Below are 26569 nucleotides of genomic sequence, written 5' to 3'. Positions count from 1 at the left end.
TCTGGTGATTCAAAAAGCTTGCAATCAACTCATTTTTCTTTGCTTTTACAGAAGGATTCCTGATTTTACACATTTCTTTCAAGTTGATGCACTGTTAAAATTATCAGGGCTTCCTGACTGAAGTTATCCGTATTTGACATGTTACAATTGCTTTTCTGATGGAGCTTAGCCTTGTGGGGGTTTAGTTGAACACAAGCAAAGCAAAATACTCATTGTAACAACTCTACAATATATCCTCACCGCCTGTCACAAGTGTTGGGCAAGATTGTATGTAGTAACACTGTGGGAGACTACACCAGAATTGTCCTCTTGGCAATAGGGAACCCAACCTTTGATATAGGCCTGTACTACACAAGTTGGTAGAGTGGCTGAGCAGCCAGGCTTATCTCGAGGGGTCAATGTGAGCTGTAGGGTTGTAACATGAAGATTCACAGTGACGTGTATTCAAATAACACTTATACGCAAGGTTTCTTGAGACAATTATTATTTATTAATTTGTCATTTTCAAATTAGCCTTCTATAAAAGGGAGAAATATGCAACACTTAAATACACTTCAAAAACACACTCCTTCAGTTGAGTTAAGTTAGTAGATAGCCTTTTGGGATAACACACACTTTCTACACACTGGGGTGACTTCAATCGTTAGGGCACTTTGGACATTCATATATCACTTTTAACACTTAAATGGTAATACTGAAGTTATGGCAAAAAGGAAACTCTTAAGGAAGGAAGCAGTGGTTAACAAGTTTCTCAAATAGGTAAGCACATTTGAATCGCCCAATGCAATGGAGGTTTACCCTTTCCTAGCTATACAAGTAAGGTATTTATGACTTTTTGGAGGGTTAAACACAAAGTCAGGGTAAAAAGAGTCTTCAGGGAGCCAGGACAGACAATGTCAATTGAGCAAATTCTAGTGGAGCTGGGGCACTTCAAGAAGATAGGCAAAAGTCTTGCACAATGTTAAAGAGAGTTTTGTTGAAAAATAAATCACTGTTGGGCCACACGCTGGGAGGCTTGTGGGGGGCAAAGCTTGCAAGCAACTTTGCAAAGGGGCAGCCAGTTAGTCTCCAGTGAGAACAAGCAAGCTACACACAAGAGGTAAGTACCCCTAGTTTCACAGTACCTTGAGTTTGAAGAAAAGGTTCCAGCTGGCTTCTGTTACTGTTGCAGTCCTGCAGCTTCTGTTGTTCCTGGGCCTCATTGGTGGGGACAAGAGAGAGGACGTCTGGGGACTCCTGCAGTGCAGTTTGAAGGTCGGCGGCAGCAATCGACACATTTCAAATAAGCAGCACTTCGCAGTTTCACATACTCACAAATAGCAGCACCACAGTTCTTGGACACCATGTGGTCTTTCCTTGCTTCTGGGGTCTAGCACTCTGTTGGGGTGGCTCTGCTTCGAGAGAGTCAGGAGGATCTTCCTGGAGCTCAGGTCCGCCTTAAAGGCGATCCACTCGTTTCTGGTGTTCCTGTCCCCTGGCACTCGGTTCCTGCAGCAGCAATGGAAGTACAGCCAGCAGAGAGAGGGGTTCCAGTCGAGTTTGTCTTGGGGTCGATTGGTCCCAGCAACCCAAAGGGAGAAGTCGTCCTTTCCGTGCTTCTCTAGTCTGTCGAAATTGGAGCTTCAGCACTGCGGGAGGGCTTCACCGGGCAAACCAACGGTCCAGGAGGTGCTTATACGACACCAAACGTCTCGTCCGGAGCCAACGACCATACACCGAGCGAGACGGATCAAAAGTAGACGGCTGGGTCGACTCAAGTGTTGTCCTGGTGAAGCCCTGCTCCTCTGTTTTGATCTCAAGGTGGCCTTCATTGGCGCTTCGACCCCTGGACCTGTGGGAGCAACCTGTCTCGACCTCTGCTCGAAGATCCATAGCTGCTGAGCTTTTGGAAGTGTCCCTGAATGTTGAGATGGATTTTACCATAACTATGGTGGCCTCCTAGAATCTGTCCACCAGGGTTGATTTTACAAATCCATCTCAACATCCAGGGACACGTCCAAAGGCTCAGCAGCTACGGGTCCTCGGGCAGGGGTTGAGACCGGTTGTTCTCAGGGGTCGTAGCGCCAGTGAAGGCCTTCTTGATATCAACACCTGGCTAAACTCGGAGTTTAGCCAAACTCCCAATCAAGGTAGTGTGGAGAGCAGTCAAGGCTTGGCCTGGTCACGAGCCCTCATTGATTCCACGCAGGATAATATACAATGATTCAGCATAAAAAGTCAGATCTAAAAATAGGTATTCAATGGATTGCTTTTCTCCCACAGATTCCTCATCAGATGTCCATTTCATTGTCAGCTGCGCTGAAAACTTTTCGACAGGGGGCATATAGTGCACCTTGACTCGCCTGCCGGCTCCGGTCGCTCAGTCGTCGTACATATACTGCGTCACTATGCCCCCATACCTCAGTTCCTTTTTTCTGCGCACTCCGCACGCTGCTTGAGGTGCACTCTGTGGTAATTGACATTACACTCTGACTTTTTTTTGTTTTTGTTTAATGCAAGCCCGACTATGTCTGCACCCGGAGTTTCAGGTTTGAAGCGCTGCAAAGACTGCAGCTCGAAAACATCTGTGACCGATCCACACGAATGCTGCGTGTGGTTCATTGGCACTGGTCAAGACACTGAGAGTCGTTAGTCATGTGGCAAAATAAACCCAAAGTCCCTTGTTGAACAGACTGCGAAGCTTGTGGTGGACCAACCATCTGCCAAATCCCAGGATCTGTCAACCGTTCAGTCTTCAGAGGCCGAAACGGAAGGACCGACCCCAGAAAAAGAAAAGGAAGAGAGCCATCAGTGAAAAAATGAAAAACTCACATTCCCGAAGCCATTAGTCGTCTTCCTTCTCCCACAAGAAGGTGCAACAGCACAACTCTGATTCTTCTAGTGAATGCGGTAAGTCGTCGACACAGCAGGGGTTCACCGCTGAATGGGAGAAATTCAAAACCCAGATGCTGGCCATGTTCAAATAAAAAGGCAGCTCTCGAAGCAGGTGAGCCCAGATACACCAGGCCCTTGGTAGCTCTAGCAGTGCTTCACTCTGGGCCCCAGAGCATAGCCTATCCCAACACCCTCAGCGTTTTCTCAGAGCCTTCGTGCTCAGTGCCAAGCAACACTGTGCCTCCTTCAGTACTGGTACTTCCCCACACACCTCGGGAATAAGTGCTCTCAGATACTCCCTCGATGCCGAAAGCCTTGCCAGACCCAGCCACCGAACTGTTTGTTAGGGAGAGTTCTCAGAAATGTGCTAATTCCCTCCACCTTAGAGACCCCCAGCAACTTTGCTGGATTTTGAGGACTTGCTTTTTTTAACCTGGAGAGAGTGTGACCCTTTTTCCCCACTCTCTCCTGTATTTTAATGTGATTTTATACACCGTTTCTCTTTTGGTTGTGGAGTCTGACAAACTCCATAGGCATTATATTTTACATTGTGTCACAGAGCACCTTCAGTGTAGTGGCACAGGGAAGTCTTTCAGATTTCTCAAAGGTTTATATACCTTCTCTTGGATAAACTACTGTTTCCAAGAGCAGTAAAGTGAAATTGACTTTACTTACCATTGTAACTTTCTAGACCCAGCACACCCTATCTTAGAATAGAGTGCTGAATGGTTACCTAGTATCCCCTTTGTCTAGCTTCTCATGTAAACATGTTTGTTAACCTTTTTGCACTGAATGGCTGGTGGGAGTGGTTTTGTTTGAACTACCATGGTGTGCCTTTACCGCGGGCTGCGTTTGCAGCTACAGTAAAGCACCCACGGGAGCCATTGTTGTCAAAATGGCCCCTGGACTTCTTTTTTCGCCATTTCTTTGTGGAAAGGTCCTTCTTGAGATTTGTTCTGCGTGCCAAACCAGGTTTGGTCTCTTTGTTAATTTCACCTTTGGTGGGAATCACGAGTGAAACCCACCTCCTGGCACCAGTGTCTGGGATAGGCAGGAAGTGAGGGAGGTGCCCGAAACTCCCTGTGCTTAGTCTCCTAGGAGACCCAAATGCACTCTGTGGTGATTGGCCGGCTGACTGTCTGGCATGTACAGTCACCCTGCTGGGTATATGACAACGAGGCTGGAATGAATGCGAGAGAACTGAATAAAAGGCAAGTCTTTTGGCTTGGAAAGCAGAGTCGACCACTGGACGAAGGAACCGAAGAAGAGTTTGAAGAGGGCGCCTGCTCCAACTCCTGGACCGTTGGTTTGCCCGGTGAAACGCCAAGTTTCTATCGACAGAGAAGCCCCCGCAAGGACGACTTCTCCCCTTGAGTTGGTGGGACCAATCGGCTCCAAAGTAAGCCACCTGGACCTCCATCTCAGCGCTGGTTGAATTTCCACAGAGTTGCTGCTGGAAACCATATAGCCAGGGAGAGGAACAACAGATTGTGTGTTGCTTTTAAGCTGGCCTAGAGCTTTTGGAAGACTCCCAAGAAGCGGGTCTGATCGAGCCTGAGCCCCCTCAAGAGTACGGGACCCCAGAAGCAAGGAAAGTCCATCTCAACAGACAAGAATCGTGGTGTTGCGATTTGTGGTAGACGCGAGGAGCTGAAACGCTGAACAGCCACTGAAAGTGAAGTTTGCCGGTTGCGAGATTTGACCATCCCAGTGTATTGCAGGAGTCCCCCGATGCCCTCCCTCTTGTCCCCACGACTGAGGCCCAGGAACAGCGAGATCTGCAGAGCTGCACAGGAACAGAGGTCATCAGCTGCATCTTTTTCTTAATTACTAAGGTACCGTAAAAAGTCTGATAGAACTTACCTCTTACTGTAGAGTGCTTGCAACTTCTACAACTCACAAGCCTAATCAGCGGTGGCCCTACATTTGATTCTACTTTTCATCAAAGACTTGTAAGAACTTGTGCAAAGACTTTTCCATCTACTTACCAGAAGCGCTTCATCCTATACAAGACTTTTGCCTATTGACTTTGGCTTAGCCTATTGAATTGTAGGACTCTTCTTGGAGGATCCAAAAGTATTTGCCTGCTTAAGAATATTTGTGGTCGCTTGTTCTAATATTCTTTGCCTTTTACCAACTTCTAAAAGTATTCTAAATGCCAACAGTAAGATATTAATGTCCCCAGCATCCTAGTTATTGAAGTCACCTGTCGGTGTAAGTTGTGTCTGTGGGCCATCCCAAAAGGGTCTTTACTGATTTAGAAACTAAGAGTGTACAGTATTGAAGTGCATTTGTGTTTTACTATTATATTGCTCCCTTCTGAAGAAGGGTTATTCTAACTGATTAATAATTGTTTATGCAATAACCCTTGAGTGTAAGAGCTTACTTGAATACTTGTAACTGTAAATCTCTGTCATTCTACTACAGCTCACATTGACCCCTCTTGAGATCAGCCTGGCTGCTCAACATACTACCAAAACTGTGTAATACAAGCTTATACCAAAGGTTGGGTTTCCTATACCTGTGGTCAGAGTTGTGTGTAGTGGTCCCAGAGGGTACTGCATACCAACTTTGCGTAACACTATTGATTTCATAGAGTGATCTTTTGTGCTAAAATCTAGGTCTGAATTTTTCGTTTCCATGACTGATTTCTTCTGCGCCACAGTCTAGGGCGTCTTCGACCCAATTTTCTAGCATAGCCGACTATTTACTTGACCATGCAGACCTCAGAGCTTTGGCTGAGAGTTTGCATAACTCCAGAGGACTTGACACATCCCTGGACATAGGGCTGCAGCAAGCCCACCCTTAAAGACACACAAATCCTAATTTCAGAATTTTAGTTGACAGGGTGGTGGATATAAGGCTTTATAGGACTGCTGTCCTTTTCTATTTGTTCATTGTCAATTTCATTGTTTATTTGCTCCCTTGTGCCGATTTGAAACACTGTTGTGTTGTATAAGTGACTTATAAATATCCAATAAATAAATACCTTGGGGTGGAATGCTCCAGCTAAGCCAGATACAGGTTAAGACCTGACTGACATCCTTGATGAGGGAACTGCCACGGAGAGGGCCATGCCCTTCAACACGTCTATCGCAGACCCAATTGCCACCTTGTGATAGCGCCCTTGCACCATACTATGACCTCACCAAAATAATACAGGCCAGCAAGTGGAGAACTTCATATCTCTCTTCCCACCCATCTCCTGAGGGGTAGGTGGTTGTTTGGCAAGATTGTATGCAGTACCCTTTGGGTGGTTCCATGTAATAATGTCCCCACAAAAATATCGGCATGCTAAAATATAGCTGAAAAATGGCCGTTTTTTGTGGGGACATTATTGCATGGAACATGCGGGGGACACCCCTGCAACCCCCAAACCCTTTATTTTTTTTATTTTATTTTTTTTTTTGGCTGTCCCTTTCCCCATATATATGGTCACCCATATAATATTGCCACAACATTTTCCCGGCGATGATATGTACGGCGACCATAAATATGGGGATATTACCTGATGCCCTTTGGGTGGACTACAATAACCTTGACCTCCTGGCAATAGGGACCAAACCTTTGGTATAAGTCTGAACTACACAGGTTGGTAGTGTGGCCGAGCAGCAAGGCTCATCTCAAGGGGGGTCAATGTGAGCAGTAATGTTGTGACAGAGTTTCACAGTAGCAGTTTTTTAAATAAACACTTACACTCAAGGTTTCTTGATAAAACAAATCATTTATTTCAGTCAGTTGTATAAGCCTTCTTCAGAAGGGAGCAATATATGTAACACTTATAATACACTTCAAAACACACTCTTAGTTTCTCTAAATTAGATTATACCCATTGGGGATGGCACACAGACACTTCCTACACCCTCAGGTGACTTAGTTTGCACACTATGGACATTGATTTATCACTAGTACATTTAGAGCAATACTGAGTTTGGTGTAAAAGATAGAGAGGAATAAAACAAAGGTTAACACAAATTTCACAAACATGTAAGTACTTCTAAAACCTTCCAATGCAGAGTGATTTAACCCTTTCCTGGGGGAAAGGCCAAAGCATAAAATCAGATGTAAGAACAGTCTCTCAGGGAGCCAGGACAGCCAATGTTAATTGCACAATGTCTAGTGGAGCTGAAGATCTTTGTAGGTAGGTAAAAAGTCTTGCACAATGTTTTTAGAAATGTTTGTAGAAAATAGAACACTTGAAGGGCCACAAGCTGGCAGGCTTGCGAGGGGCAAAGCTTCAGCGACTCTGCAAGGTAACCAATACCAGTCTCAACTGAGAGCAAGTAAGGCTACACAACAAGAGGCAAGTTCTCTCAGAATTTACAGGACCCCTGGTTAGAAGAAATGGTTCCTGTACAGCTCTGCAGATCCTGTTGTTCCTGAGCCTCAGACGTGGGGACAAGAGGGAGTACGTCTGGGGACTCCTGCTCGGCAATGGGAAGGTCAGCGGTTCTTCAGTGTTTCAGCTTGTCGCGCCTGACAGCAAATAGCACCACTGCGGTTCTCGGATACCACTCTGGACTTTACTCGCATCTCGGGTCAGCTCTCTGTTGAGGTGGCTCAGGCTTGGTCAGTCCTGCTTCAGGGAAGTCCAGAGTATCTTCCAAGCGCTCGAGTCTGACTTAATAGCAACGCACACAATCTGGTGTTCCTCTCCCTTGCTTTTCGGTTCCAGCAGCAGCAGTGCAAGTACAGTCAGCTCCGCGAGGATGTCCAGGCGGCCTTACTTTGGAGTTGATTGGTCCCACCAACTTAAAGAGAGAAGCTGTCCTTGCAGGGCTGCTCTTGAAAGGGGCCGCTAGCGGTCCCTCCTGCTATGGAAACAAGGCAATAACCATACACGAAAAGATTCGCCAGACACGAGGTTCAAATTCCCAATGCTAGTGTTTATTGCAAACAAAAATAGTATCAATTGGCCAATTCTGATCTCACGCCCCGTGACGTGAGTTTCCTAGACCTCGAGGGACGCAAGAGAGCGAATTGCATACATCAGTTACATATATACAAAATGCATATCATACAATCAGCAATGTCATGTTTAACACCCCTCTTTAAGAAGTTCCTTTGAACTCGGGATGACGATGGACATATCCGACGATTATGACACTTTCGATGTCTATTCTAGTAACAATGTGCAATTAGTGCAGAGGCATCTTTTAGTTGTTGAACAGAACACGGTGGTTCTGTTCTTGGAAGCAAGCTGCACACGGGGGGGAAGAGCCACATGCCAAGCTTTGCTATCTATGAGGTACTATTCGTGTCCTGGGAGCCGACACAGTTCAAAAGGGCTTTGTGAGGGGGGGGGGGGCGTAGGAAGAGCATAATTCAAGCCTTTAGCTGTTTTTATTCTAACATATTCTACCATCGTACGAGACTGGCTGGCAGCTGTGAAGTGATTAAATGCCCTGCAGCTCTCTCCCAAGGCTACAGAGAGGGAGCGTGGGCATTCCTCTCTGGGCTACTCATAGGGAGTTTCAAGTCGAGGCAAATTCAGAGCTTCAGCACAGCAGCAGGGCTTCACCGGGCAAACCAACGGTCCAGGAGTTGCAGTAGGCGTCTCTTCCAAGTTCTTCGGAGTCCTTTGTCCAGTGGTCGACTCTGCCTTCCAAGCCAAAAAGCCCTGCCTTTTATGCAGGTTTCTCCCATTCATTCCAGCCTAGCTGTCGATCACACAGCAGGGTGGCTGTCCTTGCCGGACTGCCAGCTGGCCAATAACCTTGGTGTGCATACCTGTAACCAAGGGGATTAAGCACAGGGAGTTTCAGCACCTCCCATACTTCCTGCCCCTGCCAGACATTTTGGATCCAGAGGCAGGCTTCACTTGTGAATCCTGCCAAAGACAAAACAGACAAAGGGACCAAACCTGGTTTGGCACGCAGAGTAAATCTCAAGAAGGACATTTCCAACAAGAAATGGCAAAAAAAGACGACCGGGCCATTTTGATGAAATGGGCACCGATGGGTGCCTTACTGTGGCTGCGAACGGAGCCCGCAGTAAAAATACGCAATGGTAGTAAAAAATAAAGCACTGCCACCAGCCATTAATTGTAGAAAGGGTAACATAAAAAATGTTACATGAGAAACTAGACAAAGGAGATACTAAGTAACCTCTCCAGCACCCTATGGTAAGATAGTGTGTGCTGGGTCTAGAAACTTACGAAATGTAAGTAAAGTCAATTTCACTTCACTGCTCTTGGAAACAGTAGTTTCAACAAGAGAAGGTATTTAAACCTTATGGAAATCGAAGAGACTTCCCGGTGCCACTGCACAGAATGTGCTGTTTCTCAATGTAAAAGATGATTCCTCTGGAGTTTGCCAGTCCAAATCACAATAAAAACACACGAGAGAGTGAGAAAAAGGGCTCTCTCTCCAGGTTAAAAATTAAAAGTCCTAAAGTCCAGCAAAAGAGCTGGGGGTCTCGAAGGTAGAAGGGAATTAGCACATTTCTGAGAACTTAGCCCAACAGTGGTACAGTTATTCAGGCAGCATGGCGTTGAAGGTGGTTAATGTCTCCTGTAGATTTGCAAAATATTGTTTCGCTTGTGGAAGGCCATTGAGCAGGCTGCCCAGTACATACCCAGTACATACCCAAAGGGTAGATGTGGAACGATGCCAGCAGTTGGTGGACGACGGCAAGCAGGTGGCCCTGCATTCTTTGCAGACTGGTCTGGACGGCCACAGTGCCCAGGAAGCAGGCATACCTGCACTCCCTAGGGTTCTCACCCAATGTCCAAAATAAACTTCTCGACATTGCTGTTAGGGAGATTTATCATTTTTATGCTTCATCCCCTTTGAGACCCCCAGCACTTTTTGCTGGACTTCTGGACATGTTTCTTTCAATCCGGAATGACTGGAGCCTTTTTCTACTCATTCATTCTTGTGGGCTCTGTCTTTTGGAACACTATTCTTTGTATTCTACCTGTAGTATGGAGTCTGTCTGCTCCATAGCTCTTTAAAGGCATCTGTGTTTTTACTACTGCAGCACGCAGCTCCTTATGGGCAGCGTTGCTGGGGACCCTTAGGGTCCACCTTGAAGATTATTTTTCTATATCCTCCAGTAACTACAATTCTTAAGGATGGAGAGATATGTGGTATCACTCCCAAAACTCTATAGTCTGAGAAATTGGCACACACCATCTTCAGTGGATTGACGACAGGATACCTAGTATCCCCATTATCTCTACTCCTGTGACTTTTTAGTCACATATACAATTTCCTAGTTATGGCTGGTGGCAGTGGACGTGTTCTACCAACTATTAAGTCATTTTTATACCGCAGGATATGTCCATAGCCTCAGACGTGCACAATAGGGGCACCCGAGTACCAACTTGGGGCCTCCCTTCTTTTTTTGCCATTACTAGTGTGGTTGTTCTTTCTTAACCCTTCTTCTATCATTCTGAGAGGGGGAGGTATTTGTGTGTTTTGCATTTGGCAGGAACCCCCTTGGGTGTCCCTGCCTAGGCTCCAGAATGTCTGGGCAGGCAGAACGTGGGTGAGGAGTCTTCCACCTCCCCTGTCCTTTGTCTACCAGAATGCCTGAATAGGACCAGCTCCCACAGGGGATCTGGATGTTCTGATTGGACAGCTAAACGCCTTTTTTTTTTTTAATTTCTTTTTTTTTTAACATGCTGAGAGAGATTGCAGAGGTGTTTGTGCTGGAACTGTATAAAGGGTGAGGCTTCTGGAGTGAAAAGCACGTTGACCACTGGAAGCTGAAGTAAACGAAGAAGACGACCAGAGACGCCTGCAGACCCTTTGCAACACCATGAAGCAACCACTGCTAGCCTGACAGTTTTCAGTGTGACAGAGGAGCTCCGAAGATTACTCCTTCCCTTTGGCTGGTGGGGAACAACCAGTCCCAAGGCGAACTTTGAATTGAGCCATCTCCCGAGGTCCTAGGAGTTTCTAGAACTGCAGAACCCCAATACCTACCAGGAGACCTGCTGCCTATTTTGAGTGAATCGTTGTGGAAAGGTCGAATCCATCCAAATCTTTGCTGAAACTGTAAGGACACTCCAGAGATTCAATCTAAAATGCCCACGCCCCCTCACCCGAGTGTGGGGACTGCAGGAAGCAAATATGATTGACCTGGCGTTCTGTGTCCTTTGTTGGTGCTGCAGAAAAGGCGCCAAAACCGCAGAGTGAACCGAGAAGTTGCTGAAAGTCGTGCCCCAGGTCTTCGAGACTGCTGCTGAGAGATCCCGTCCATTGTCCTGCCTTCAGTCATCGGACCAAACAATCCAGAGGTTGGGTCCAGAGCTGCAACATCGCAGAGCATACAGCATGAACATGTTCTTCTAACCTATGGTACTGTGGGGGAAAAATGTATTGCTTACCTGATTCCAAGAAGTCACTCCAGAGTGTTGAAGTGCACCTAGAGGTGTCCATGCTCACCCCCTCTTCAAACTCAAGCCACTGCTTGTGTCCCTTCAGCAAGTCCTTTTACAGGTCTCCCTTGTTATTTGTTAACTTCGAATGGATTGTGTCCTCCCAGGTATTCCTCATCTTATCTTTGTTTCCAGCCTAGGCTGCTTTAGAAAATGTTTCTCTCGACAGAGTGCGCTGTGAGTCTAGACGGTCGACCTGATGCCCCTCGAGGGCCTGCATCTTGACTGATGTCATCGCTGAGTCCATATACCACACGCAGCGCCCGTTGGCTTCAGTTCGGTTTTTCCGCAAATGCAATTGCTTGGAGCATTATAGCACGCTTCAGTTTCCTTCGAAAACTTTTCGAATATGCCTTCAGCTCGGACTACACCAAAGACGGGCTTCAGAAAGTTCCTAAAATGTGGCTCCAAAATGTCCATCACGGACCTGCATAAAATATGCATCTGGTGCCTGGGCGGCGACCATGTAACAGCCGACTGTCAATCCTGTCAGTCGATGAATGGTAAGGCCTTAAAAGAGCTTAAGGCTAAGCTATCAGTGTGTAGAATTGTCCCCAAATCCCTGTCCACTCATTCAAAATGTGGGTCATCCCACAAGTAAAGAGATTCCTGTCATTAAAAAAAAGGTTAAAATAAATCTCACTCGAAGCACACTCCTCGTCATCAAAACAATCGAAGAGAAGGCATAGATCACCTTCTCCTTCTTGTTTGTCTTCTTGGAAGATAACGTAGTCTGTCTGACTAAATCCTCTTCCAACGATGAGTGGTAACTCTTTCGGAAGAAAATGTGCAAAATCTTCGAGGATCAGGCCCCGTCCTCCTCGAAACATGAAAGTGCCCATGCTGCGGTCGACAAGCATGAGGCCAAGGCAAAACCCTGCGCCCTTGAGCCCAGGTCATAAGGCTAAGACTACTCAAGAGTCTTTGAGTACTCAACAAGATGAGAAATCGTCAAAACAGTCATGTCGAGGGTCAAGTCCCTCGAAGCACAAGACCAAAGTCAAGCTGTTGACACCGACACAAAAAACATTGACGCCAACTGTACATTCTTCGACACCTTTACTACAAAAAAGCCAAGAAAGGGGTTTTAAACCTTTACGTAAAAAGGATTTTTTCAGGTCCTTGACTTCAATATATGTGGGGTATGAAACCTCAGATGTTAGCACTCCATGTGGTCTCCAATTGAATACTGCTAGTATTTAAAAAATAATGTACCTGATGTCTTCATTTCAGAAGAGACCAGGGTTGGAAAGCTACATGACACCCTACAGACTGCTAGTGGGGATCGACACCTTCCCAGAACTAGATTTTGGGAAACCAGACCCAGCTGATCATGCAGATGCATCATACAGAAACCTAATGTCCAGAGTGGTAGAATTCCTGGGATGGAGTAGACAACTCCTGCATTTGAATAAGACGACCTAACTGACATATTGGACAAAGGTCCTCCGTATGACCGTATACTAACATTTCATGCGTCGTTCCAAAAAATGGCAAAAAGGACCCCTCTAAGAATAATAAAGGGAACTGGAAAAACCTGGATAATATATACAGTGCACAACTGACGGAAATAAAATAAAAAACACTATAATGACCAGATAACCACTGCTGCCAGCACAACTGGAAAATTATTTCAGATCCTGAAATCAATCGAGAAGCCAGCAACTCTATCCCCCCACCCCCATTCCAACTTTCCAAAGAAGACTGCGAAAAAGTACAGACAGCTTCCATAATAAAATCTTAAAAGCCAGAGAAACAGAAATGTGTAAAGTAGATAATCTGTTCCTTCCATCTTTAACAGAAGAACCTATTCAATTACAGGGACCAAAATAATTCACCCCAATCTCCTTAGAGGACATGAGCAAAGTACTATCCACTATTAACTCCACCTCCTGCTCAGAAAATAGATTATCCCCTAAATAAATCTCAGACAACACAGAGATATTTGCCCCATATCTCTGTAGAATGGTAAACGCATCATTCAGGGACCGTAAAGTACCGGTGGCAATTAAAACCGTCACGGTGACACCGCTGGTTAAAATAAATCCAGGCCTAGACCAATAGGACCCTACTAATCTTCGACCGATTACAAATTGCAACTTTTTTCTAAAAATCCTGGACAAAGTTGCAACGAGTCAGCTCCAGGATTCTGTTGACAAAAATGATCTCCTACACCCACAACAATCAGGGTTCAGAAGAGCACTTGGAACAGAATCCGCCTTATTAGACCTTCAAACTAGGATGCTAAGCATCTTGGACGAGGGAAAGGCTTACTAATACTATTGGACCTCTCGACAGCTTTCAGTTTGCTTGATCAGAAGCTCTGAGAGGCTCTACACAAATCAGGATACTGCTCCCAAGAGGCCATCGACTGGGTAGCCACGTTCCTGGAAGACAGGTGCTCCAAGATCATATGGGGAGATCATTCCTCTACCTCTAGGCCAGTAGACTGTGGCATACCACAAGGGGCTAGCTTTTCACCTCTACTTTTTGCTTATGTACCCTATTGACAAGCATGGGAGTATTTTTCACAAACTTTGCAGATGATACTCAACTGGTTATGGAGTTGAGTGGCTGCCACACCACAGACAACAAGCTCTCGGTTATCTACTACTCAATTGAGTCGTGGATGAAAACAAATTGGATGTGCCTCAGTGGAAGCAAGACCCAGCTAATGACATTCGGTTCCCCACACGCTAGGGCTGAACTAGATCCTGCCTGTTCATCTTTCAAAATCAAAGATTCAACGATTAGGGTTTCTGACAAAGTTAAGAGAGTAGGTGTCTATTTGCAAGCATCACTAGGGGCAGAGGCTCAAGTTGCATACCTGAAACGCAACTGTCAATATCATCAAAGACTCTTGAGACAAATTAGACCACTGTTAAGTCAACAGAATAGTTACTTCCTCGCCAGAGCCACGATTCTGTCAAGACTTAATTATGGGAACTCGCTGTTGTTGGGAGCTAGTAGCAAATACATCAAGCAATGCCAGGTTATTCAAAATAATGCTCTTAGGACTATTACAGGAAAATATAAGAGAGAACACATTAATGGTGGCAGAAAATCTCTCCACTAGCTAGCCATGGAAGATCACATTACTTTCAAATCAATGACCATCGTCCATCATTGATATTTGGGGTAGCCCTCTCCTCTCTAAAAAAAGCAATTGATCCTATACGAGCCAAGTCGTACCCTTAGTACTAGAGCCCAAGGATTACTAAATGTCAGCCTTTCAAAAAGAGCCAATGGACTAGGCAGGGCTTTTTCCTCTAAAGCAACCACCAAATTGAATGAGCCCCCAAACCATCTGAGAGTAGAACCCAACTATTTATGCTTAAGAAAGAAACCCAAAACCTTGCTTTTTAAATAATTGACCATTTGAGTACCAAGACAAAGAAACCCTTACCAATACACTGACACTTAAACAGCTATGATATCATGTTGTCCTGTCGCCTTGTTAGTCTTTGTCTATATGCAATGGGCCCTGATGCCTGCGGCGCTATATAAATACATTAAATAAATAAATAAAAAGGGGTTGCAACAAACTGGGAGGTTCCAGTGTCCAGTCCTGCAGTAAACTCACATGACAAAAATAATACAGGCCATCCGGTAGCAACCCTGGCTACCTGTCAATATATCCAACTCCGGAAAGCCTAGTAGTAGAGCAGCTACATCTAGCTCCAAGCAAGCTGCATACCCAACTATACCCCGCTGATGGGGATGACAAAAGCATTGTGCAAAGAAAGCCTTTCTGCTAGCAGCATGGCTTTAAAGTCTAATTCTACGTGTGTCCTTGCATGCAAAGTTCGCGTTCACCCTGTGGGACAACATAGAGATGGCTGCTGATCAGATCCCTCAATGTGTGGCAAGAGATGGCTTCATGAACCTGATGAGGGATGGCAAGGAGGCCATGTTTGAGTCTCTGCAATCAGGTTTGGACACTACTGACAGTGTCAGCAGGGCCATGGTGGCAAGCACCAACATACGCAAATTTGCGTGATTGAGGAAGTCAGGATTTGCACCTGATGTACAATCAGGACTCCTTAACATGCCCATTGACAGCTCGTACTTATTTGGTAATAAGGCTGACAAAAGTCTTCAAAAGCTGCAGACCTCAAAGGAGGCAGCCACGTCCTTGGGTGCTGCCATCAGGCAGCCACAGCCTTTTCATCCCAGTGGATCAACTTGGAGGGGTAGGTCATTTTGCTCCTACTCAGTTAGAAGAGAAAGAAGACCTGCTGGTCAAAGAGGACAAAAAAGATTCCCCAGTGGTGGACGAGGGCGAGGTGCAAAGCCTGCCCAAGCAGCAGCACCTTTACCATCAGCCACCACAAAATCACTTTGAGGTCTTGACTCAAGACACCCCATGGGAGGCAGATTATCACAGCATCTGAAAGAATGGCAAGGTATTACTTCGGATGCATGGGCACCCGAAACAGTAGCCCAGGGTTACTGCCTCCCCTTTATGCATGATCCAGCGGGAAGCCATTCGCTTAATGTTCCAGATCCATTCTTGTTACAGGAAATGTGGACCCTGCTAGAGAAAGGTGCTATAGAACCCATACCTGTGATGGAGAGGAACGGAGGATGGTATTCTCCCTAGTTCCTAATTGTCAAGAAGGGAAGATGACTGAGAACTACTTTGGACCTGAGATACTTGAACAAATTCCTCAGGATGGACAAGTTCAAGGTGGTCACACTTTATCAGATCCTTCAAGCCCTCCAGCTCCAGGATTGGATGGCGTCATTGGACCTTCAGGATGCTTACTTTCATGTGCCGATCCGTCACAAGCACAGGAAGTTCCTGATGTTTGCCATTGGCGGTTCTCATCATCAGTTTCAAGTTCCGCCATTCGGGCTGACCTCCGCCCCAAGGATTTTCACCAAGTTGATGGCGGTGGTAGCAGCGAGTCTGAGGGGCTACGAGGGGGGGATGGGATTCACGTCTCCCCCTACCTGGACGATTGGTTGATCAGGGCACGTTCACCCGAACAGGCCCAGGAACATCTCAGTATCGCCTGCCACTCCCTCCACAGACTGGCTTCTCCCTCAATTACAAGAAGTCCCACATGCTATGATTTCAAAGACTCAAGTTCATTGGAGCAGTCCTGGATGCAACCTTGGGGAAAAGTCTTGCCACCCGAGGTGAGGGCTCAACACATTTTGCATATGGTCACCGAGTTTCAGAATTCCCAGCGTCTTCCGCCCTTTGATCTTTTGAGGTTGCTCAGCCTCATGGCATCCTGCATTTCTCTGGTGCCAGAGGCTTGCCTGAGAATGTGTTCCCTTCAATGGGCTCTCAGGACTCAATGGTGCCAGTTCGCATGCAGGATGTCCGCCCTCCTTCGGGTTCCGAGCAGAGTCGCACTGGACCTTCTGTTGTGGGCCTGCGAGGACAACAATCTGGAAGGAGAACTTTTTTTGGCAGCAATGGCCGGAGATAACGGTAGTGAAGGAGGCCTCCCTTACGGGTTGTGGAGCCCACACCAGTGATCTGACAATCCAGTCGTTGGTCACCATCCGAGTCCAAACCAGATAGCAACCTTTTTGGAGCAGAGGGCAATCAGACTAGAGCTAAAGGCCTTTCTGCCCTCTGTACTGGGAAAGAATGTCCTGATACTGACGGACAACACAGTGGCCATGTACTACCTCAACAAGTGAGGATGCGTACAGTCACCACCACTATGCAGAGAAGCAATGCAGCTCTGGTTCTGGCAAATTCAAGAAGGAATCTCTCTATCAGCAGTTCACCTAGCAGGAGAGGAGAACACAGCAGCGGACGCTTGGAGCAGACAGAGCACAGTCTCCAATGAGTGGTAACTAGCTCACGAAGTACTTCAAGATATCTTCACCTTTTGAGGAACCCCTCAAGTGGATCTGTTCATGACCAGTGTGAACCGGAAGTGCAAACCATTTTGCTCCAGGGAATTTCCTCCAAGAGGCGCTCTAGGAGACTTGTTTGTAGTGGGTTGGGAGTTTCCACTCCTCTACGCGTTTCCTCCAGTCCCAGTCATTACTCAGCTGATCAGGAGGTTGAGAAAGTTTGGAAAGTCCATGATCCGAATTGCCTTGGATTGGACCAAGAGGCCATGGTACCCAGACCTTCTGGACATGTCCATCTGCCCTCCAATACATCTTCCACAAAGAGAGGACCTTCTCTCGTGAGAGATGGGTCAGGCTCTCCATCCAGGGGTCAAGAAACTCGGCCTTTACACATGGTTTCTAGGAGGTTGCGATACAAGGATTGGGACCTCCCGGATAACGTAATGGAGAATTTGCTTTAGGCCAGGAACAATATCCTTATATCGCTGCCGTTGGAACAAGTTCTGCAGCTGGTGTGCAGAGAAATATGTGCACCCTTTTCAATGCGATACACCTAAGGTGTTATCATTTCTACTCCATTTGACAAACCAGGGGCTCCAGATTGGAACAATAAAGGGTTATCTTGCAGCACTAGCCATATTCAAGCGCACCTCGGAAGATGCATCCTACTTCAAAATACCTTTTAATAACTCAGTTTCTTAAGGGACTCACAAATGTGTTTCCTCCTACACCTTTTAAAGTACCAATTTAGGGTTTTAATTTGGTTTGATGTGTGCTCTTTTTGAGCCACGCCATTCCTGCCCATTAAGGTTGCTAACTTTCAAAACTATTTTGTTGCGAGAACATGAGCCCGTAGGTTGAGTGAGTTGCAGGCCTTGTCCTGTAAATCTTAGTTTACCACCTTTGACAAGGATAAGTTTGTCCTTAAGGTCAGACCCTCATTTCTTCCTAAAATTGTATCTGATTACCATTTAGCACAGAAGATTCTGCTTCCAGCCTTCTATTCTCCACCTACTCCTGGCAAGCGGGAGGAAAGATTTTATAGACTCCTCCCAAGGATAGTTCGAAGCTTTTTATGTTTCAAGAATGGCAAAGTTGCAACAGCATGACCAACTTTTTATTGTATATAAAGGACACAAACTAGGTCTGTCAGTTACCAAGCAAAGTCTATCCAGATGGATCATACTGGCTATTTTATAGAAGAACAAGTTACTTACCCCATGTAACGTTCTTTTGACTGGAAACCCTGCCGCCTTTCCAGCACACGGGCATAGGCCTACTCGAGCAGTATATAGGGCCAGGTTTGTAAAACGAACGCAAACCTGGTTGTCATCAATGTTTGACAACTTGAGCGGTCTCACCCACCTAGCCCCCGTGGGGCCGCACAGTCATAGGTGCGAAATGCCATTGATACTGGAAGGGGGTGGGGAGGTTGGGCATGAGGCAAGCGCGAAAAGGCCAGAACAATGCTGAAGGGACACAAACGTTTGTTGATTGCAGGGGATCGGCTTTGAAGAGAGGAGTCTGGAGACACCAGGTCTGGGGAGGCCATGTGGACAATGCTGAACGTGTGGCGGATGCCTTTGAAGTGTACATGGTGTTTGGCAACTCGAGTGATCACACCTACCCCGATCCCTTGGGAGCGCACGGTCATAGGTGCAAAATGCCATTGAAACTGGAAGACAGATGGATGGAGACAAGTTGAGTGCAAAAGTGCACCAATCGGGGCTGGACTGGGGTACTGTGGAGATTTCCCTGTGTGCCTCTGCACTCTGTGCCTATTTTGTATTTCTTTTCACATTATATCATATGAAAACGGTGGAGCTAGATAAAAATTAGTAATATGGGATCAGTTTGCAAATTATTTCCAGTGGCTCCATTCGTTCAGTCCACCCGGGCAACAACCATTCTAGCATGACACTCAGACGATTGCGCGTGTTCTTGACTCACTGAAAAACTCAAATATCCTCATTTACTCAGATGTATTTTATTTAATTGGGTGATGTTGATGGCACCAACACACTATAAATGGTATACTTGAGGTTGAAGTACAGTATGAGGAAATCCCCTGCAACTGGCCGCTGTCACTGGGGAATTTGTCGCGAATGGCTCGAACGACACAGGCAGGTATTACTCGTCGATTGCGGTATCCAAGCCTCCCATAAAGCCACCATGTAAATGAACATTAGGACACCAGCCTGTACCACCTCAGAAAGACAAACATACATATTTTAATAGAATGAACCTGATAAGTGTAGCAGCCAACTTCGAAAAGTGCATCCGAAGTTTGATGGCCTAGTTGCCATTAGAAAAATGAAGGTGGTAACCCTTACAGCACAAGTCCCCACTATATGCTAAAAACCTTGCACCCATCACTTTTTTTGGTTTCAGTTTGTCTCCCTATGTGAGAGTGTATGTCCAGGCGTGGGTCCCTTGCTCGCTGCGCCATAGGGAACCAAGCTCCACCTCACTGATGAGGCCCAACAAGCTTGAAACATGTCTAGGGTTGCTTGTGTTTCTGTGCAGACGGTACCTGGCCTGGAAATTCAGGCAGGGCTGCTCCCATTGGTGGCAGTACCTGGCTGATTTGCATTTGTCTGGAACCCTTTTGCAATGGTGCAGACAGGCTAAAAAACGGTGTGGAAGGTTGCCCAGAGCAGTCCGAGTCGTTAAGATTCATTCAAAACCTTCCACTCATCAGTTTTTTGGTTTCAGTTTATCTCAAGAATAGCTGCAGAGGTACTTCTTTTATCCAAGATTCAAGCTGGAAACAGGTTCAAGGGAACCAGTGGTAAGGATCTGCCCCATTCAAACAGCCAATCAAGGGACCACTACTGGTTTAACATCTGCCCCATTAGCAGACTCTGGCACCAAGCATGCATACTGGGACTAGATAGTCCCAGCCCCCTTCCTGGGCTACACACACGCACACTGGCCAAAGAAGGTTGCCGCTTTCCCAGACAAGTGCATTACCTTATAAGGACTTTCCTGACCTGAGAGGGCAGGAAGAAAGCCAAACTGCAATATGGCCAAAGTGAAAGATCTTGTTGAACAGCCATTTTAGGGCAGTAGCGTGTTTAGTAGCCATACTCAGTAAAAACTAGAATATGCACACCAAAACTCATGCAAAAACAGTAAAAATGTAACGGGTCCAAATAAGGGCCACAGCATACTCTGAGGAAAACTGTGTCCGGCCAGGCAGTAGAAATGGTTCTACAATGGACTGCTGAATAAGGCAACCCAGTAGGTCCCACAAGAGGCAGAGGTGAAGCAATCCCTCAAGTTTCCAGGTCGGCACAGCAGAGACCACCCCCAACTTTTAGGCATATGGACCGGCAGCTTCTCGAGACAGCTGCCGGCTAGGAATGGGTCCAGCATTGAATGATAGACATTCCAACAAATTATACTGCATGGAAGTAAAGTGCTGAGCAATGGATTCATCCAGCAGCAGGGATGTGTGAAGTCAAATGACCATTGGCACAGCAATTATCCTCCTACCACGATCTTCAGCAGCAGCCATGCCGTCCATGTGAGTTCAAGCAAATCTCTGCAATGTCCAGGGTCTTCCACTCATGCACGCATTTACTGTGGGGATGGATAAGGCGGTCCACCAACCTTTCAGGCTACATATCTGTGGTGTTGGGCAGCCAAACTATCAGGCCTTGTCAGCAAAGCTTCCATTCTTACTCCTCCATGCATTGTGGATCGTGAAGTCTGGATACCTTCACACATTTGTGAAATGGGTAGTCTGGAAGACTCCAACCCAGTGCACATGAGTCAAGACTCCAAACAGAGAGGCTATTGTGACGGTTGATAAACCTGCTCATTCTACACTGCCAGGCTACTCCATCCTTATGGCCAGACAAAGGCCACACAACAAAATTACTGAGCGTGACATTTGGCTACTACCAGGATAAGTCTACAAACATGATTGTGCGGCTAAATGAAGTTGCCAATAGCCTTTTCCTCCTTTATCGGGATATATAAATCATTGAGACGCAATTGGATGCTTAAAAAGCACCTCTGCCCTGTTATCCTTTTGGGCTACCAGAGGGTAGCACATCAAAAACGGTTGCAGTATCAGGAGGACTTGCGTCGGTGTCCCTCAGGAAAGTCTAAAATTGAGAAAAGCCAACTAAACGTTTATGGGACTTTGCCAGAAGAATGGAACCCAGAAATGGACAACAGTTGGCATCCACAACCACCCTGCTTTGATGGGTGGACGGAGCTCACTCTGATGACCTCAGTCATCCTGATTAGTCTTGCCCCATATGGGATGAAGAGCATGGCAGAATAATTAAGTGAGCAGTCTTTTCCGAAGGCCTGAACTCTGTTAATCTCGTCTGGCATTGTGATGCTTCTTCTCAAAGGGTTCTCTATCCATGTCCTCATATACAACATCACTGCTATGCACTAAATCATCAGGAGGCGGTCTGTGGGATTGCACAAGCTGTGCATGGAATCCATGCTCTTTTTGTTTTGGGTGGCTGAGAAAATTGACAGTGGCTTTCTGACCACCCACACATGCCCACTGAGGCACCTCTGTGTGATCTCCCAAAAATGGGAGTCCAACACAGTCTGTGGAGCAAACCTTCTCTAAGGGGTTGGAGGGGTCTTCCCCGGATCTACATGTTGTCTTCCAGCTTGCACAACAGTTCCCTGCGGGTAGCGGGACTGTGCTGAGGTTTGCACTGGTCATTCTTTGAGTTCAATCTAGTGTATGCGTTCCCTGTGCTCCTGCTGAATACTTTGGTGCTGAAGTTGCAACAGAAGGCAACTACTATAAACTTTATCGCTGCACACTGGGTTCAGATTGCCTGGTACCTAGACATGCTGTTATGTCCTCCTTGGAGGGACGATCTTCTGGCACATGCTTGCAGCAGTGTGCCTCACAACAATGAAAGCGCATCGAGCTTGAATGCTTAGCAGTTGAAAGCGTAAGGTACAAGAATTGGAACCTCCTCAAATAAGTTTAGTCATGCTCTCTGCGAGACGCTGTCCATGTATGCTTGTCACTTGCGCCATTGCACAGTTCTGGAGTTGTCCTTGGTCAAATCAAGCTTCAATATTGGCACAATTAAGGCTACCAAGCGGCACTCTCCATATAGAAGAACACCTAGACACTGCTCATAGTATGTTTTGGTCTTTTAATTTCTCAAGTGCCTCAAATTTCGAACTCCCTTTTGTCGTTCCTCCTTGAGACCTTAATGTGGATCTCACTTTCCTGATGTTGGCTCAGTTTGAGCCAATTCAATAATATCCTTTGACTCAAGTCCTTTTCTTGTGTCCCTAATTTCTGAAAGGAGTCCCAGAACGTCAGCCTTTGTCCCTCCATTTCTAACAGTACAAAGAGTTAGGCCTTGAGTCTTGCTTGCTGTTTTTTTCTGAATTTCCACTTCAGCAGAAGTTGATTTTCCCATTCTTCCTGCTTGCTTACCCATCCAAGGTGGAAGAGTGTTCATAGATTGGACCCGGAAAGAGCTCTAAAATGTTGCGCCTCAAGATCAAGAACCAACAAATACTGCCTGGGTGACTAACATTTCTCAGGCCATCTGATCCTCTCCACCCTCTCTCCTTCTACTTCTTTGCCTGCCAAACCTGCACTGCTTTGTACTTTACTGCCCTTATGAATGTAATTGACTGACTTGTAACTGTATCCATGCCATTCATGTACCTATTTGCTCTAAAATATGCGCCCCGTTGCCCTCGGGCCGGGTGAGCTATACAAATAAATAAAATACAAATTTGGGTTTCTGCTTGGCACAAGCAGTTCATAAGGACATGCTAAAGTAGTACAGAGTTGCATCCAAAGACCCTGTTTCCGTATCTGAACACCACTGCCCGAGAGCATAATGGTGTAAGCAGCTCAATCAGTGGCAGAGTGCCCATCCATCCCAGCCCCTGGGCGCACACGGATGTCTGCAGTGGCTACTGAGGGGTCAATCGTCCCACTATTCATGATATGATATGGCATTTATAACGCGCCTATACACATGCATCATGAAGGATGTTCTCAGGGTGTCTTGGTTGGGGCCGACTATCTCACTTGGTGGGCCAGCAGAGACAACATGAGGACTTGGGAACCTTTCTGGTTTCTGTGGTTCCAGGCATGGCTGTTCACAGATGCGTCCCCGAAAGGTTGGGATGCTCACTGAGGCGATCTGCAGGTGAGTGGCCTTTGGTCTCCATAGGCTGCACCTCTGAGCAATTGAGTTGGGCCTGAATGCTTTTGCACCTTCTCTCATGGGGAAGCATGTACTGCTCATGACGGACAATACTTTGGCCATGCACTACCTGAACAAGCAAGATGGTGTACGGTCCCTTCCCCTTTGCAGGGAGGCAATGCAGCTGTGGTTCTGGCTGTTGGAGAACCAAGTCTCCAGTTTCAGCAGTTCATCTGGCGGGAACGGAGAACGTGCTGGCAGAGACCCAGAGCAGGCAGAGCACGGTCTTGCACGAGTGGAAAGTCTGTCATCAATTCCTCAAGGAGATCTTCGCTCAGTGGGGTACCCTGACGGTTAATCCGTTTGCCAAAGAGTCCAACAGGAAGTGCAGACAGTTTACCTCGAGGGAATTCCTGGCAAGAGGTACACTGAGGGATGGATTCCTAGTGGAGTGGGACTTCAACCTCCACCATACTTTCCTCGGATCCTCGTCATCCTGTGGTTTCTATCGAGGTTGAGGTTCCACGTGAATGTGATCCTGATAGCTCTGGATTGAACGAAGAGAACATGATACTCCGAGCTCCTGGAATTGACCATCTACTCACCTCTGGCTGCCTCGACGGCTGGACCTGCTATCCCAGTGGGAAGGTCAGGTGCTGCACCCGAACCCGGAGTCCCTCAATCTATATGCATTGCTCTTGAGAGGATGAGATATGATGTCTGGGACCTCTCAGAAGAGGCGCTTGAGATGTTACTGGCTGCGCACAGACCGCCTACAAGATCGCTGCGTGCTGCAGTTGAACATTTGAGGTATGGTGCAAGTTACGCAAGATTGATCCCATCTCTTGCCCCACCACTTCAGTGAATAGAGTTCCTTGTATTACTGGCCTCATCAGGCCTACAGGTTACAACAGTCAAAGGTTACTTGGCGGCTTTTTCTGCTTTCAAGAGGTCTTTGGTTCAAGGGTCTTTCTTTACAATCCCGGTTATTACCCAATTCCTGAAAGGACTTGTAAATACGTTTCTGCCTGTTCATTTGTGGTTCCAGAATGGGACCTTAATGTGGTCCTTACTTTTTTCATGGCGGCTCCTTTTGAGCCCATGTAATCTTGTCCTATTAGGTTGCTTACACCGAAGACTGCCTTTCTAGTGGCAATCGCATCTGCCAGCAGCGTTAGTGAGCTGCAGGAGTTGTTGTGTCTTGCAAACCACCCCTTTAATGGATTGCTTTTCTCTCGCAGATTCCTCATCTCCTAGATATTCCCTCTAGCTTTGTTGCTTTGGAAAGGTTTTCGATAGGGGGGCATAGTGCATGGCTTTTTTTCAGTCTTTTCAAGGGATGAGGTCATGCTCAGGGTGTATGCCTTTTATTTCTAAGGTGCGGTAACAGAGCTTCACTTTATGCAAAAAATATCCTTGCTGGCCTTCTATCCACCCCACCCTCATCATTCCAAAGTGAGAGGCTGCATATGCTGGATTCCAAAAGAGCCTTATGTTTTTACATAGCATGCACAAGTAACTTCAGATTGGAGGGCCACCTTTTTGTCAGTTACGCTGGCCTTAGGTTTGGGAAATGAGTCAAAAAGCAAATCTTATTGAGGTGCATAGTCTTGTCCCTTTCTGAATGTTACACCATAGCAGGAAAGGATTCCCTGAACGATTCAGAGCACATTGCATTAGAGCAGTAGCTGCCACCTCTGGTATACTGACCGTAGACATTTGAGATTGCAACATGGTCTTTGCAACACATTTTCTTGAAGCACTACTGTCTGGTCACGATGCCCACTGTGCTAATGGTGTTAAAAAATGCTTTGATTTAATAATGGGTTTGCGCTTCGCTCCACTGTCAAAAATTGCTGTAGGAGTCAATCAAAAACGAGGAATCTGTGGCAGGACACAATTGGTTAGATGAACAAATTACCTCCTCCCTCTTCCCCCTCCTCAACAAGTCATTCCCCAACGTATCTGAGCACATGGAAAAAAATGATTGAATCCTGTCTCGATGAAGAGCACTAGAGATATCTCTAAGCCAATACCACATGGTGCCCCCTGCAAGAGGTATCAGTGGGAGTAACATGCATCATAAAGAACACTACGTAAGGTAAGTTATTTGTTCTTCTGTACACAAGGATTTTTTGCGGCTTTTTCAGCCCATTCCTACTCTAGAAGTACTTGCATACTCGGCAGTTGGATTTTTTTTGTGGAAATGTCTGCAATTTTTGCCTGCAACAGTTCTACTGTGCCTTGCGTTGCCCTAAGGTAAAAAAGTAAAACGGACTTCAGAGCCATGCAGCACTACCTGTGGGCTGTTGTAAACCTCTCCAGGGCAGATTCTAAAGGGGACTTCAAAAGATATGAAATTTGTTTGGGAAATTAACATATCGTTCAGAACATTACCAAAGGTAAGTTATGTGTTTTTTACCATTTGATAGTTCATTGCCCTGATTGGATGTTTTTGATAGTCTTTATTGTTGCAGACCCCACCCACTGACCAATGGTGTTCTAGAGAAATTGGTTATAATGTTTTCTCTTTTCTCTTCAGAAGTCAACGTTTCTACATTGGTGAACAAGCTGATTGCGATGGGGATTGTTAAATAAAAAATGATACAAGTCAAGAAATGTCATACAAGTCAAGAAATGTCATCCTTGTACTAAAATGCTAAAGTGCTTCAGTTGCAATTGTTGTATTGACTTAGCACGTATGTTTTAGAACCACATTTAAAGTCGGTTCTATATATGTTTATATATTTGATGTATGTTTTATATTTTAATTAGATTGAGCTGAAGAATAATTTGTTAGATTTTGCGGTGAAATAATCAGCGTTGTAAATGATGGTTACCCTTTTCACTCACAAATAAAGCAATTTCTACATCAACTGTTTGCAATCTTTGCACCAATATCCTTGCCTCAGTTAACCACTTAAACTAGTTATCTGTCTGCTAGCTAACATTTTTCCTCGCCTCTAAACTGCCTCGGTTTCTCACTTACTCTGCCTTACCTATAGCACTTACCCATCATGGTCACATCCCCAGCAGAGCTGGTCATAGCACCTACCTGCACTTAAAAATGGCCAATGTTGTTTGTCCTTAATTTATGTATGTCCACTTATGTATTGTCCCTGGTGACTGTTCCATTAACTCCTCAAACTCACCACACTGTATCTTTCTCACTGCTCTATATATATATATATATATCTGAGGCTTGTGGAATCTGCTTAGATCACATGCTGTGCAGAGGCCGACATATAGTGGAAACTAGGACGTGCCAGCAATACTATCCCTAGTGTGACGTCCACTGTACACATGATTCCTCATGCGTGTA

The 26569-nt window shown here is 46.0% G+C and overlaps 1 protein-coding gene across 2 annotated transcripts in view; it reads left to right on the top strand.

Moving 5' to 3' along the window:
- Nucleotides 1-26123, top strand: part of LOC138497172 (uncharacterized) — a 1228614-nt gene extending 1202491 nt beyond the window's left edge. For both annotated transcript variants that reach the window (XM_069620463.1, XM_069620462.1), the window contains one exon: nt 25790-26123. In XM_069620463.1, coding sequence (XP_069476564.1) covers nt 25790-25813 — 24 coding nt within the window. In that variant the 3' untranslated portion in view covers nt 25814-26123. The remainder of the gene's footprint in view (nt 1-25789) is intronic.
- The last annotated feature ends 446 nt before the right edge of the window (nt 26124-26569 follow it).

Source organism: Ambystoma mexicanum, chromosome 5q (genome assembly GCF_040938575.1).
Source record: "Ambystoma mexicanum isolate Mex_15411 chromosome 5q, UKY_AmexF1_1, whole genome shotgun sequence".
NCBI lineage: Eukaryota > Metazoa > Chordata > Amphibia > Caudata > Ambystomatidae > Ambystoma > Ambystoma mexicanum.
This window is presented reverse-complemented; position numbering and strand designations above follow the sequence as displayed.